Genomic DNA, 16,608 nt, shown 5'->3' with positions numbered 1-16,608 from the left:
ATATTTTTGAAATGTCAAACAGATTAGTAGTTGCCAAGGATCAGGAATGGGGACTGGGGAGGGGAAAGAGTTGGGGTAAGTACACGTGATTATAAAACAGCAACACAGGCTGGGTGCGGTGGCTCACACCTGTAATCCCAGCACTTTGTGGGGCCAAGGTGGGCGGATCACTTGAGGTCAGGAGTTCAAGACTAGCCTGGCCAACATGAACCCCATCTCTACAAAAAATATAAAAATAATTAGCCAGGCATGGTGGTGCACACCTGTAATCCCAGCTACTTGGGTGGCTGAGGCAGAACTGCTTGAACCCAGGAGGCAGACAGAGGTGGAAGTGAGCCAGTATCATGCCATTGTACCAAAAAACAAACAAACAAACAAAAACCAGAAAATAAAGGAAGAAAAAAAGAGGAGCAACATGAGGGACTTCTGTTGTGATGGAACTGTTAGTATCTTGACTATGGTGGTGGATACAAATTTACATGATAAAATGCATATAACTAAATACACTGAGCACAAATAAATACAAGTAATTGGGAAAACTGAGTGAGATTGGTAGATTGTAACTATGCCAATATCCTGGTTCTGATATTTTTCTATAATTTGTGCAAAATGGCACCACTGAGACAAACAGTGAGAAGGGTACATAGGATCTCTGAATTATTTCTTACAACTGCATGTTAATCTACCATTACCTCTATAAAACTTTCAATTTAAAAATTTCTAGAAGTTTTTAGTTCCCTTTGAAAAGAAGCAACAATCAAGTCTTATCAATGTCTAAGAGTCTTTTGTAAATACCAAACATTTCCTTTTGCCTGGAAATTTAGGGGAGTTTTCAGAGCTGGCAATAAAATTTAAATAATAATTGTAACTGAGATTGTATTAAGTTTCAAGATACTCTATAAATAAATTGTGCAGGATTTTAAGAGTCAGGGAGTTCCCTCCTTTTTTGGACTTGTTGGTCCCCGAGTACTACATTTTTTAAACTTAATTTACATCTTAAATTCCATCTTATTTCTGATAGACCAGTTCTCGATAATTACCATTCTCTATCACAGACATGTTCAAACAGGACTGAATTAAAGGAAATTTATAATCAGCTTTGGGTAATTTAGCAAAGCTTCATTTCCCTGAGCTTTAAAATTTCCAAGACAGCTTATTCATTCAGTCCCAGGTAAAAAGGAGAAGACCCTGTTTTTTTTTTGTTGTTTTTTTTTTTTAATCAAAGTTATAATCTAAAGTATCTATAAGCTAAAGTATAGCCTTTGTTTTAAAACAATAATGTCAGTGAAAAGGAAATGGCATATTCTTCCAAACTTCTTCTCTTACATACCTTTTATTGAAAGAAGGAAGAAGGAAAGAGGAGGGGCAGAATGGGGAAATCTGTGTATGCAGGAGACAATGACAAAACTATTTTCTGAAGTCAGTTACAATTTACAAAGGTAGCAAAGAGGTTTTAGGGTGGCCAGTCCAAATTCCACTTCCAACACTTATTACTTGTATAATTTTAAGTGAATTACGTAATCTCCGAACAACTAAGTTTTCCCATACATAAAACAGGCATTTAGTTTGGTTTAGCCTCAGTATTCGGCCAAAATAATTTTCAACCTTGGCCTTGGCCTCTAGAAGGCCAAATAAGCAAATGACTGCTTTGATGACATTTCTCATACCCCTACACTTGTACTTGACTAATAACCATGTGATCATACAAGTGACTATCATTTCTACAAAAATAATATAAATTATATTAGGATTAAATATTAACATCTTTTGGTTGGCATTTTAGACATAACTTAAGAGTAGAAATATTTTATGTGGTGAAATTTTACTGGATAACTTAAATGTGCAGTATGTTGCAAGAGTAAAATCCTATAATCTTTGTGATGACTGTAAAACCCAAATTTAGGTAGATGCTTTATTTTCAAAGAATTAAATAGGAAAACAATTTACAGCTAATATGAACACCAAGAATGCTTTACCTATATAAATTTAGTAAGAATACATCCTTTCTGAGCAAATACTTATAAAAATATACAAGGCAGATTAATGGACGTTAGGTTATACATGATTCTAACCTTTGTAGAAGGCTGCTCAGTATACTAGTATTCATAGCACTACACAAAATTTTAAGAACTGACCTAATTTTTAATTAATGATTTAAATTAATCTTTAAAAAAACAAATACTTCTAGGGACTCTACATCTTGAGAAGAATTAAAAGCAAAACATCAATACTGCCGTTTAGAAATTTCATGACAAGTTCCAAAATCTGGTACAATTTCCACAAAGAAGTGAAGGGGTTTGGCAAGGAAACAGAGAAAACTGTGGACTTAAAGCATATTTTCTTCTCAATTTTTTCTTTGTATTTCTAACAGTGTTCAGATCTTCTCAATAATTAAATTTCAAAACAGCTTCATAAACTGCTTTCAGATAATTCCTTACAGTTCTAAGTCTAGAGTCTTACGTGCATTGAAAATGGCTGCTTATAGAGAACAAGATTTTTGAGATTTATCCAAACTTTATCACAAATACAGTGTTCTCCTATAAAATGTTACTATAAAAATTTTTCCTGAATTATATGAATAGTAATATTATTAAACTGAATATTTAGAATTTTAATATACAGTATATACACACACACACACACACACACGCACTTACATATACAGTGTATCAGGAGCAAACTAACAGCTGGCAGTGTAGGGGAAATTACCATTCCTGCATTATTATGTCAAACATTTAATATTTGATTGCTAATTTTATTTATTTATTTTTAAATAAGACAGTGTCTCACTCCATCACCCAGGCTGGAGCACAGTGGTACAATCTCGGCTCACTGCAACCTCTGCCTCCCAAGTTCAAATGATTCTTGTGCTTCAACCTCCCAAGTAGCTGGGATCAAGCCTGGTCAATTTTTGTATTTTTATTTTATATTTATTTACTTTTCAGACAGGAGTCTCCCTCTGCTGCCTAGGCTGGAGTGCAGTGGCACAATCTCCGCTCACTGCAACTTCTGCCTCCCAGGTTCAAGTGATTGTCCTGCCTTGGCCTCCTGAGTACCACGCCTGGCTAATTTCTTTTTGTATCTCTAGTAGAGACAGAGTTTTGCTATGTTGGCTAGGCTGGTCTTGAACTCCTGACCTCAAGTGATCTGCCCACCTTTGCCTCCAAAAGTGCTGTGATTACATGTATTAGCCACCGCACCCAGCCCCAATTTTTGTATTTTTAGTAGGGATAGGGTTTTGCTGTGCTGGCTCGGCTGGTCTCGAATTCCCGGACTCAAGTAATCTGCTTGTCTCAGCCTCCCAAAGTGCTGGGATTATAGGTGTGAGCCACCACATCTAGCCCTTGATTGCTAGTTTTAAAAAATTATTTAAATAGGACGAGCACAGTGGCTCACGCCTGTAATCCCAGCACTTTGGGAGGCCAAGGCGGGTGGATCACGAGGTCAAGAGATTGAGACCATCCTGGTCAACATGGTGAAACCCCGTCTCTACTAAAAATACAAAAAACCAGCTGGGCATGGTGGCGTGTGCCTGTAATCCCAGCTATTCAGGAGGCTGAGGCAGGAGAATTGCCTGAACCGAGGAGGCAGAGGTTGCAGTGAGCCAAGATCGCGCCATTGTACTCCAGCCTGGGTAACGAGCAAAACTCCGTCTCAAAAAAAGAAAAAAATAATTATTTAAATAAAAATTTCCACTTATTCTTGTATCACAGAGGTTCATCAGACTATGATGAAGGTATCTGACTTTGGCTACCTGGCATTTGGTCAAAATATATCCCCCAAACTAGGAAATAATAAAGAGAGTTGTGAGATTAAAATAAGATTATACATATGTAGTGTTGGTATGTGAAGAGAGACAGGAGAGAAGAGAGGAAGACAGAGGAGAGGTAGGACTACAGGGGTAAAGAAAAAAGGAGAGTTAGTTTAGTTCATGACATCATATATACTCAAATGTTAAAGTACAAATGTTTTATGCTACTTCTCAGTATTCTTTAAATGGAAAAGCAAAGATGTCCTACCCTGAATTAAACATTCAAGTTTATTGAATTTACAAATTCCAAAGAATAACAAGATTATTTTAATATACTGACCAATGTTTTCTTAAATGTATAATCTGATGACTATAAAAGAGCAGTGTGTCTAGCATTTTCTTAAACTAACAATTATTGAGTGCTTCCTATGTAAGTGTTTCACATTCATATGTATTCAGTCCTAACCATAACTGTATTAGGCACATTCTGTAATATATCAAGGAATTAAATGTACCTAGCACTCACACATTTTGAGAACAGATTGTCAGAACTCCTGAAGATGATTTTCCTTTTGTGGGAGCTGAATTTATTTTTCACTGGAAAATAACTGTGAAATTATAATGGTAGCAAATGGTAAAACTAAATTAAATACAATATACTCGCTGTACAGAAAATTCCAGGAGTCTCTCTGCTCTGGTATAATAAGTGTTATTTGGAAAAAGAACAGGCTCAACAGAAGGTCACAGATATAACTCAACAGTGGTTAACTAAACATCTCTGGCTCAAACAGCACCCAAACCTTGGTTAAGTGGTTAGCTCCATTTCCTTCTATGGTTCATTATTTAATTCAAGCCTTACATTACTTCTCTATCCTTCAGCTGAAGGTCTCTAGCTACTGTACTTGAAATGCTTACACCAGGAGTGGATGGAGAGGAAGAAAGTGGGGAAGACAGGAAGAGGCTTAAACAGTATTCTCTCCAGAAGTATCTTCTGTTCACTGCATTGTTAACAGGTGATCCACATGAAGAAAGAACTCAGTGGTAAAGTTAGGAAAATGCCAAGTAAAATTAAAGTGGTTTTTGTTTTTTATTATAGGATTTGATAAGAATTTTTAACACGCCAATGCTCAGTACATAGTAGGCAGTATTTTCTAAATTTATTTAAATTCAGTCATTTATACTATCTCCTGGGAGACTTTCATAGTACTAATGTTTTACAAATTATACTATCGATAACATCAAGCAAGTAGGGATACCAGCTAGGGTGACATATTCTGCCTAGAGCAAATTCCTTATGAGAAACAAGTAAGAAGAAAAATAAATACCTAACATGAAATGTAATCCTAAGACATGGCAGTCTCAATAAATATTCTGATTAAAAAAGACTCTCTCTCATGTCCCTTCTGTCCATTGAAAGATAATGAAGAAAAAGTATCTGTAAGTCCAAAATAATTTTTTTTTTGAGACGGAGTTTTGCTCTTGTTACCCAGGCTGGAGTGCAATGGCGCGATCTTGGCTCACCACAACCTCCGCCTCCTGGGTTCAGGCAATTCTCCTGCCTCAGCCTCCTGAGTAGCTGGGATTACAGGCACACATCACCATGCCCAGCTAATTTTTTTTGTACAAAATAATTTTTAAAGCATAAAGCTTTTAATATAAGCATAAAGTTTTTTAAAACAAAGTTTTTAAAAAAACTTTGTTTTTTAAAGGTAAGAAAAGAAAGAAAATATAATCAGAAATACTAATTTGATCCAGTTAAGGAGAACAATCAAGTTTTATATCAGAATCAAGAAGCTCATGTTTCTTTCTACTTTAAAGTTAGGATTATTCCCATGGAAAAGGAATAACTTAACTTCACTTTAGAGAAGGTCTAGACAAAGTGAGGCTCATCTCCTGGTTCCCCTTTTTTAGGATTTGCATCCTACAGACAGGATACATTCTGTTCTGTTTTCCACTATGTGCTGTAGGAGACGGCTTCAGTTGTTCTCAGGCCTACATGCCTGAGACTAGTTGGGAAAGTCTGTCTAATTTAGGCATGAAGTGTTAGCAAGCCATTTTGGCTGCATATCCAGTGCTACATTCTTTAGTCAACTAATTAGAGAAAACTGACATGTCTCCTGTGTCATATTTTAACATGGTTTTGAATGAGGATGGAAGGGAAGAATGTTATTTTTATTAACTCATTAAAACATCACCAAAAATCTTACTATCAATGAACAATGTTTGCTGGTAGGAGTAACATATAGGTTGAGTATCTCTAATCAAAAAATTCAATATGTGAAATGCTTAAAGTTCATTACATTGTCAGAAGACACAGATAATGTGATTTTTAAACTTCAAAGAACTATCCACATGGTATATTGAATTATTTGGTATGAAAATATACCTAGGTTAATTTTATGGTTAGGAAGCAGAATAAATTAAAAACAGCACTCTCAGTTCAAACCATTAACTCCTAGTATATTTTTATGCATGTATGTTCTAACACATACAATTTATCACTAGTCATGAATTACAACTTACCCTGAAATGTAGTTTACTTCATTATGGCTCTCTATACCCAAAATCTGTTTTCTAAGACCCATGTACGTGTTTTCTCTGGATAAAATCAAAGTTGGATCTAGAATCTCTGCAAAATTTATAAAAGGCCAGTCTACAAAAGCATTTCCAGGATGTCAAAAGATGGTCAAGGTTTGGCTAAAACACATCTTTATAGGATGAGAATGACAGTCACGCAGACATTAATTAGAATTCTAAAAATACATGTTCTTTAGTCCCTAAGCCTATGGCTCTATTCTTTTTTAATCCATTAAGAACAATATTCTCCACCAGAGTAAGTTATCATTGAAAGCCATTTAAATGTCATAGCAAATCAGCTTGAAGCTTACACAAAGCCAATTATAGTTGATCACATTACACAAATATATATGACTTATGTTACTGGCATATAGTCAGGCTGGTTCATTGAACAATTTTTTTTATTGAACATGGGGTTAACCTGTGCTTCCAAAAACAAAAAGCAACTTCGCTGGGGGATTTTTCGGGGGCTCACAGACATTAAATCATTAATTATATACCAGTATAATAAATGTTCTTGTATATTCAAAGTTCCCCAGCAAAGTTAGAAGCACTCACATGAGATGACAGGGATAATGTGTGCTGGCAGCAAGGTGGCCTTAGCCAACTGAAACAGGTGATAGAAACTAAAACAACTTTTTGCTATCTGCCTAGACAATGCACTAACTAGGACTCCAAGGCAGAAGGTAATCAGGTATTTTTATTCAAGACAGCTTCTGTGTTTCTCCTCCTTGCACACTGGGATCCCTCCCCATTTTTCTCCCTAGCTATGGCCAGATTTTTCTCTGAACCTGTGAAGACTGGCATGTTCTAGAAGCTGGTTAGCTAGACTCATTCTGGTTAAATCACAGCACTCAGATTTGGCACCCTGGCCCCCTTCTCAAGTGGGGATTTTTAGAAATACTGTCCTTTAAACAAGTGTGATCAGTCCTAGCCCTCAGAAGAATAGAAAGAATATTAGGTCAAAAACCCCAAGAGATCTTAAATGGAAACCAGGTCAAGTAGAACTCTTTTCTATCTGAGGTAAGGATAGTATTTCTCAAGGTGCATTAAACTGTATGTTTAAGTAAAATTAATGTCATATATGAAAATGGCCATATTTATAAGTAACAAATCCAAAAGAAAAAACTGATAATTTCACATCTAGCATTTCTGGAAAAGAACCTTTCAAGTGTGTTATATAATAAAAGGGGTTAAATACTACATATATGCCTATGGTCCTGGCACCATGGCTAAACATTTTTATAAAAATCAAATATTCAGATATTTACCAATATTCCTTATGCCAGACTTAAATAAAAAATGGAGTTTTTAAATTTTTTTTAAAAAGGTCCTCTGTGTGTTCCAAAGGTTTCAGTAAACTCCAATAGGTCAGGGATTTTTGTCTTTTGTTCATTAATAAATCTCCAGTACCTGACACATAGGTGCATTAACTATTTGAATGATTATTTGATTAAAAAAACATAAAAGCAAAACTTTGAAATAAGATAAAGAATAATAAGTAAGAGCAATGACAAGCTTACTGTGTGCTAGGAATTTTGCTAGTAATAGCATTAAAGATCTCACTTAATCCTTATAACAACAGGATAGGTATTTACAGCTCATAATAAGTAAAGCTAACTTTTAATGAGGCTTATATAGCATCCTATATTTTCAAAGTATACAAACAAATTTTATATTATTGAGTGACATTTTCTACAAAACACAACCATAAAACCTAAGTCATCAAGTATGTGAAATACTTTAACAACTTACAGAGCAGTATAAGTTAAACATAAAGGAAAATACATAAAAGTAATCTCTGTGAATATTTTTCCTCTTTTGTGGGTAATACTACTGACAATAACACCAAAAATTAATGCATAGCCCAATTAATAATGGACAATTATTTGCTAAATTTACATAACAATCACGATTATTTTCATAGTAACAGAGTCTAGTAAAGCAAGTGTTTCTATTATTTTATATTTTATACTTGAGTTCATATTTAAGTTATCTCTAAAATATTAAGAATACTGAGCCATTTTACTTAACAATGAAGTTTCAATAAGAAAATGTGTCAAAATATCCCAAAGTATGAGTTTCTGAAAAAAAATTATTAAGAAATATATAAAAAGGATTTATAAAGAATAGTAAAATAAATACTCCTGTATCTACCACACAAGTTAAGAACATTATCAGTAGGATGATCATTAACTCATAATCTAAATTGAAACACTTAAGAAATGTAGTGATATTAAAAATTATACCAGTACACTAAGCATGAAGTGGCAATCAGAACCTTTCAGTGGCTTCAGAAGTAACTTGGTTACACCCTGAAGTTCACATCCCCTCTTCCTACTCTCAAGAGGTAACCAGTAAACTAAATATACTTATCTATTCTACTGTTAATGAACATTTTTTTCTGTTATTGTGGTACATCCCTAAATAAATCTCTTGGTACACAAGTAAAGATTTTCTCTGTGGTACTTACCTAGGAGTTGAAATTCTCAGTTGTAGAGTAAATATGTGTTCAACTTAAACATAGAAGGTGGCAGCAAGTTAGCTAATCATTCACCTGCATTTTAATTTTTTCCCTTTATATAACCTAACCTCTGTAATGTTTTGATTTTAATATATGTGGTGACAATCTAATTTTTCCCCCTCAAATAACTAATTTTCATAATTCTATATGTTGAATAATCAATCCTTTTCCAGTTGGCTTGGCATGCTTCTCCTAAAATCAAGTTCTTATACAAACTATAATTTGCTTCAGATTTTTTTTTTTTTTTTTTTTGAGACAGGGTTTTGCTCTGTTGCCCAGGCTGGAGTGTAGTGGCACAATCACAGCTTACTGCAGCCTCGAACTCCTGGTTCAAGTGATCTTCCCACCTTGGCCTCCCAAAGTGCTGGGATTACAGTCATGAGCCACCACACCCAGTTGGAGATTTTTTTTTTAAGCTATTAAAAATTTAGAGGAATGTATGAAGCACCTCTTGTACCATGGGGTTCGATGAAGGATAGACAGAAAAACTACCCTCTTTCTGTAGATGAAACGTAACATAGACATATTCCTCAGTATTTGAACTCTTGCTATGGGAGTATTTGTTATAATGACTCACGAAGTTTTTTTTAAACTAAAATTTGCTCTCCTACTTGAAATCTACTCTAATTTCAAGAGTATAACTTGCACATGTGCACAGTGGAAATGCTATGCAGGGTCAGTCCATGGGATCAAGAGTGATTCAATCACATCTAAGCTGTTTGTTTCTGACATAATACTGTCTTCTGCTCAACTTACTTAAAGTTACTATTCATAATTCCTATTTTTTTTCCCACCGTTTTCTTGAAAATTTAGCCCTGCATCCACACCCCAGAGTTTGCTTCTGCCATTACACCTGGAAACACAGCTAACCTTGGCCCAGTTTAGATAGTATCTGTAACATATTTTGTTGTCTATCTATATTATAGTAAAAGTTCCCTGCAGTATAGGACACCGTAATTCATACCTGATAATGAATAGTATCTGAGTTCTACACACAACTAATTCATAAAATATTAATTAGGTAAATTTTAAATGTTGCATATTACACAGAGATCCTTGGTGGATGGTTAAGGGTTAGTGATACATGGAAATATTGAGATTTGCACAGGTAGGAAACACTACTTTTCTCATTTTTAATTACAGAATGTAGGTTAGATGCAATCTGAAAATTCACTACCCAAGAAACTTAAATAGTGGATTTGACTCAGGTAATGAGTCTTGAAATTATTATTTGATAAATGAAACTCACATCCCAGCCTCGCCTCTGAGATTATAAACAGATAATCTTGGAAGTTCTGGGTTTTCCCAAACTCTTACTTATAATCTCTGGTTTGCTAATAGTATACTACATATCATATTAATTGTTTGTGGCTTTTGCCATTCTTGGAAGAGTGTATGACTGTTGTTTCCCTAATTCTGACAACTATACACAATAAATGCTCTGTAAACAGGAGCTGCTCATGAACATAATAATCAAATATGTAAGCAAAATTATTTTATTTTAAACGTTGAGGATATGGTATGTGTAATTCAAAAACTTGAGGCAAATAAAACATTACATAACCTTTAGAAACTTGAGACTAGCAAATGCTTATGTATATCAACATGAACCCATCATACTGTGGCACATGTTAAGGTACCTTTCAAAAGGGCCATTTATCTCACATGAGAAACATGCCAACAAAAAAAAAAAGAAATAAATTAGAAAAGAGGGTCATTTAAGTTTATGACCACAAATAACCCCCTCATCACAAACAACCCTGATCATTTCATCTGTTATTACAAAATTAAAATTCTCCTAATAGATGGAAAAACCAATTTTGTTTACCAGATCCTGTATTCTACCATCTTACCCGGTTCCTCTAAAAATGCTCAGTGAATATGTAATGCAGAGACAATATAGAACTGAGTAAGACAGCATCACTGTCTTTGAAACCTAAATAAATAGTGCCTGACATATGGTATGCACTTGGCATGTTTGTTGAATGAATTCTCCAGCACGTAAAAATTTTTCTTTTGAATAATAGCAAATTATTTTATCCACAGAGAAAAAAATTAACTCAAGAAAAACAGTATCTTCTTACCCACAATCTGGAGCTGGACACCACCTACAATCAGGATCTGCAACAAGCCACCTTCTAAGCATAAATTCTTCATATTTTTCCATCAAGACATCATCACTTAATATCAAGCGAATATCATGGGGATTAAACCGTTCAGTACATTCTGGGCAACTAATATTAACTCTACTTTCAGAGATTTCTATCCTTAGATATTGTCGTAAGCAATCCACACAAGATCTATGATGACAAGTCATTATATCAGGAAATCTGTCTTTAGAATGCCGCAAAAGGCACAACGGGCACTCTATGAAGTCTCCAATTTGTTTGCTGATGGAAGTTAATCCATTGTCAGAAGAGGTATTTGTAGAGAAAATGGAGTTCTTATCAGTACACATTTCAGAATGTATACTTTCAATACTTGCAATTCCATCCACCCCGCCATTTAGCTCCCTTGATTTACGTTTGTTATCTTTTTTCCTCCGAAACAGGGAGCCTATTGAAATTCTTCTTTTTTTGGGTGCCTTTTTGACTGAAGGCAAGCTCACAGATGAAGCAGAGGACTGAAGATCTCGATCTGAACCCATTTGCCGATGTAAACTCATGTCTAAAATGCTTGTTAGAATTGAGTCAGGGTCAGTGCTTACACACAGCCCTTCATTATACTTAGAGATAAAACCTATTTCTTGTTCTTGCATTCAGATTAAGTCATGATGTAACAATATCCTACTTGGTTCCTTCAGAGAATTCTTGAAAAGTTCAATTTACAGAAGACTGTTATCATGGATGTTCTGAAAAATAAAAAATAAAAGATCATGTAATTGTATTCTTGGTTCGTATATTTTTATAAATATGAAATTTCAAACAAGTATGTTCCTTGACCATTTTTTAAAATAAGGCCATTTATTAAATAGTCTATAAGAAATGATAAGATGAATGCTGAAATAACAAGGGCATTCTTTAATGTTAATAAAATATTCTAGATTTGAGCTGACCTAATCATTATTAATATCTTAAAAAAGATTCTGGTTATTATCACTCTGAGTTCAGTGATTTCTCACTCCCTTTAGCAGGTTTTGTTGTTGCTGTTGTTTGTAACTGACAATCAAGTATACATGCAAATACAAAGGGCTAAGAATAGCTTACACAATCTTGCGGAACAAAATGGGCTCTAACACCACCAGATATAATGACTTATTATAAAGTTACAGTAATTAAGACAGTGTGCTATGCCACAGGATGCATATAAAGACCAGTGGAACAGAAAACAGTCCAGAAAAAGATATATATATATATATATATATATATATATATATATATATATATATGAGACTTGATTTACAACAAAGGTGATGTTGCTGAGGACTGAGAATAAATGGCCTTTAAAAAAAGGAAAGTACTGTCTACTTGTTATCCACCTAAGAAAAGACAAGACACTTTTGATAGATGGCTCACCCATGTGTGAAAATCAATTACAGCTGGTTGATAGATCTAAATGTAAAGCTTCCAGGAGACAAGAGACTGTTTCAATGAAAAAATTCTTTAACAGAGCATACAAAAGTACCAACCATAAAATAAAAGACTGATAAACTGGAGTAGAATAAAATCAAAAAACAGCATTAAGGGTATGGGAGGAGACTTTTGCCACATACCACTAATAAAGACATAGTACCCAAACTATGTAAAGAATGCTTATAAATCACTAAGAAAATGCAGACAATCCAACAGAAAAATGGGCAGGGGACTTAACAGGTATTGCACAAAAGGATATGAAAAAGTGCTCATCATCAGTCATCAGGAAAAACATATTAATGCCACATTCAGAAACCACAACATAGTTGTAATAGGATGACTAAAATTAAATGACTGACATTTCCAAGTGTTAGCAAGGATGTGGAGGAATAGGAACTCATTTACACTACTGGCCGGACTGTAAAATGGCACAACTACTTTGGAAAACTATTTAACAATATCTACCAAATTGGTACACAGAGATGGCCTATTATTCAACAATTTTACTCCTAGAAATAAGTACATAAGAAAAATGTATGTACATATACATTAGACATACTTAACAATGCTCACAATAGCATTAGTAATAATAATCAAAATATTGGAAACAACCCACACTTTTATCAACAGTAGAACAAATAAATAAGTTGTGGTATATTCACACTTTAAAGCAATGAACCAATGAAAACGAACAAAATACTGCTACAAACAAGACAATAATCTCACACGAAACAATATGTGCTATAATTCTATTACATAAAGTTCCAAACAGACAGAATTAATGCACAACGTTAGGAGTCACAGTTGTGGTTACCTTTTGTGGGGAGGCACAAAAAGAACTTTCCTTTTTTTTTGAGACAGAGTCTGGCTCTGCTGCCCAGGCTGGAGTGCTGTGGTGCACAACCTCTACCTTCCAGGTTCAAGCAATTCTCCTGCCTCAGCCTCCCAAGCAGCTGGGATTACAGGCATATACCACTGCATCTGGCTAATCTTTGTATTTTTAGTAGAAGCAAAGTTTTCACCACATTGGTCAGGCTGGCCTGGCCTGGAAGTGATCCACCCACCTCGGTCTCTCTTCAAAATCCATTTTAAAGCTTTCTTTCTAATAGATTTAAGATACTTTTGACAGTACTCTATTTTTCATAGTGACAATGGTTTTCTAATACCTGAACATTTTGGTACAATTTAAGTTGCAGAAAAGAAATTACTATTTTTCTAACCAAATGATCTAGTATAGAGAATATTCATTTAGCTAATTGTGCATAACTTCAGAAATCACTATTAACTGATAAAAGATAGGTCCCTGACTCATATTTTGGATCTGCTTAGCCTCTGGTGCTAAATAAAGGTTCCTAAGGCAATGAAAAAAGGAAGTATCTGTCTTTGTGTAGCATTTGCTATATGTACTGTTGCAAATACTACCTCATCAAATTTAAATATGGCTATGTACAATATAATGTAGTAGACGACTACCAAAAAAAATAGATAATTATCTTAAGCCATCCTTTGATCAGACCATGACTTTAAGTGATGTACTAGAAATGATATATTTCTACACAAGGTAATTTTGGCCCAAAGTAAACAGAGTTTTTATAAATCTGAACCACATCATTAAGTTTCAGGCATTAAACTAGATTCTCATATATCACTTTCTCTTAACAGAGATAAATCACTAATACTAAAAAATCTCATTAAATGTTATCTTTAAGTTATGTCATTCATGATCTACATGCTTATTTATAAGACTTGCTTAACTATGAATCTCAGATTTAGAAATGTCTTATTTTCCTCTAACACATTGATTCCCCAACATATATAACTACCAAATTCAGATACCAAGCAGCAATGCTTTCTCTGGTCATTATTACTTTTTTTTCTTTTTTTCCTTTATTGAGACAGTTTCACTCTGTTGCCCAGGATGGAGTGCACTGGCGCAATCTCAGCTCACTGCAACCTCCACCTCCTGAGTTCAAGCGATTCTTACACCTCAGCCTCCGAAGTAGCCGGGACTATAGGCACATGCCATCACGCCTGGCTAATTTTTGTATTTTTAGTAAAGATGGGGTTTCACAGTGTTGGCCACACTGATCTCGAACTCCTGACCTCAAGTGATTCTCCTGCCTGGGCCTCCCCAAGTGCTGGGATTACAGGCATGAGCCACCACGCCCAGCCTATAGGCATTATTTTTACTACCCAGGTTATAAAATTTATTAAGCATCTCTTTCTACAGACTATTAAAGTAAAAATATAAAAAGCACAATACATTTTTAGAAAAATATAAAACTGCTAAAAAAAAAGGCAGCAAATGCATGGACTGGCTTCAGTAAAATCCATGAAATCTCAAAGTGTATGTTAAATTGTGAATATATATATATATTCTAGTCACAGGATATATTCACAGCTTTCAACACATTCTCTAAGGAGTCTAAAGTACAATCAAAGGCTAACTGCTAATGCTGAGATGTAAGATTTAACTTGCCAGCAAAAGTTAACAGTTTCTGTAAATCCTTCCTGCTCTCACTAATTTACATTATTAGTACAACATTCATAACTGTACCAATTATAAGCTCAGTTAGAAAATACTTCTATTCCATTAGGGTTTGGTGTTGCAACTCTTTCTACAACAGTTAAGTTTTTGGGAAAGTTAAAAAGTAACTTTCATTCCTAAACAAAGTCTCTGATTCATCATAAAAGAATAATCATTATGTGGGCAGATGGACTAGATACCCATCACATGTATTAAAAACAAAAATCACACAAATAAATGTTAATCAATATTGTAAATTCAAAGGTCAGTTGACTGTAAATATGTCCATAAAGATATTATAATCTATTGTGTTATCTTTACCTAAAATGGCAATTACCACTGAAAAAATTTTAAAGTTGATTTTTCCTTATGAGGTAAGTCAATTAATAATCTATTTACATGTATTAATAACAGACATGAAGAGGTTAAAATATTTAATGCCCAGTGTGAAAGAAATAAATGGTGTTAGATACACAATCAATATATCTTTCAATTATTTCAATGTCTCCTTAGAAGTGTGAGCACATAATATGCAGATCTAAGGAAACATAGGTTCTATGATCTCTACCAAATGGTTTTATGGATTTAGTTTAGAAAGGACCTCTCTTTATCACCTGTAAAATAGGGAAAATACTATTGTGGCAGAGATGCTGTTATATGCGAGGCTGCTTCATTTTCCTCCTGAGCATAAAGCAGGACTACATTTTCCATTTCACTTATGGCTAGGTGTGGCCATGTTATTAGTCTTGGTCAACACAATCTGAGTATAACAATGTGTGCCCTTTCAAAGACTGACCCCTAAATCATTTTTGAAAACAATCTTCAAGCTCTCTTTCTCTTCACACAATGGATGGCTGAATGGAGTAACACTAGTGGGTGATAACAAGCAAAACTTAGAGGACAGAGGAGTCACAAGATAGAAAGAATCGGATACCTGAGTACTACACATGGTTCTTTGCATGAGTGAGAAATAAACTGTTACTGTGTTCCACCACGAGATTTTGGGTCTTCTGTTACAGACACAATTATCTATCTTACCGACCTTAAAGCTGGAAAATAGAAAAAGATGAGGTAAAAAAGAAAAATTTAGATTAGCTTGGGGGAAAGCTTTTTAAATGCTATACAAATACGGGGTAGTGATAGAGTATATTATATCGCGTGAGTAAAGCATGCATTTTGGAGTCAATATACCTTGAGTTCAAGTTCAGCCTCTGAAACTTACATTAACTAGCTGTGTGACATTGGGTTAAATTACTAAGACTTGGTTTCTTCAATTGTAAAATGGGAATTACAGTATCTACAGTCCATAGATTATAAAGATTAAATAAAATAACACATCAATAATTCAGTAGAGTATGGTACATATAAATCACTTATATATTACCATTTAAGTACATTTACCTGAGAAGATAGCACAAATGAATCTAAATTTACCATGTACTGGATTAAAAAAATTATTACACATTAGGTTAGAAATAAAAACAAATGCTTGGCTCTGAAATGGCTTTCCTAATGTAATCAGAATAGTTAGCCACTTGAAGTTCTGAACATATCATTGAAGTACATGAATTTCTCAAAGGTAAATATAAATAATGTACAGTCAGTACAAACCTACCTTAAGAGGTCTAATATTATAAATGAAATAAATATTTTTAAT

General features: G+C 34.3%; 1 protein-coding gene across 2 annotated transcripts in view; it reads right to left on the bottom strand.

The window, feature by feature from the left end:
• RNF19A (ring finger protein 19A, RBR E3 ubiquitin protein ligase) overlaps positions 1 to 16,608 on the bottom strand; it is a 47,114-nt gene that overhangs the window by 20,045 nt on the left and 10,461 nt on the right. The window contains exons 2-3 of one of the 2 annotated variants that reach the window (XM_039464607.2): positions 15,886 to 16,000; positions 10,937 to 11,703 (exon numbers count right to left, since the gene is read on the bottom strand). In XM_039464607.2, coding sequence (XP_039320541.1) covers positions 10,937 to 11,610 — 674 coding nt within the window. In that variant the 5' untranslated portion in view covers positions 11,611 to 11,703; positions 15,886 to 16,000. The remainder of the gene's footprint in view (positions 1 to 10,936; positions 11,704 to 15,885; positions 16,001 to 16,608) is intronic. The other variant, XM_003943025.4, reaches the window with a different exon arrangement.

This window comes from Saimiri boliviensis, chromosome 15, assembly GCF_048565385.1.
Source record: "Saimiri boliviensis isolate mSaiBol1 chromosome 15, mSaiBol1.pri, whole genome shotgun sequence".
Classification (NCBI taxonomy): domain Eukaryota; kingdom Metazoa; phylum Chordata; class Mammalia; order Primates; family Cebidae; genus Saimiri; species Saimiri boliviensis.
Note: the sequence above shows the minus strand (reverse complement) of the source record. Positions and strands in the feature narration are given on the sequence as shown.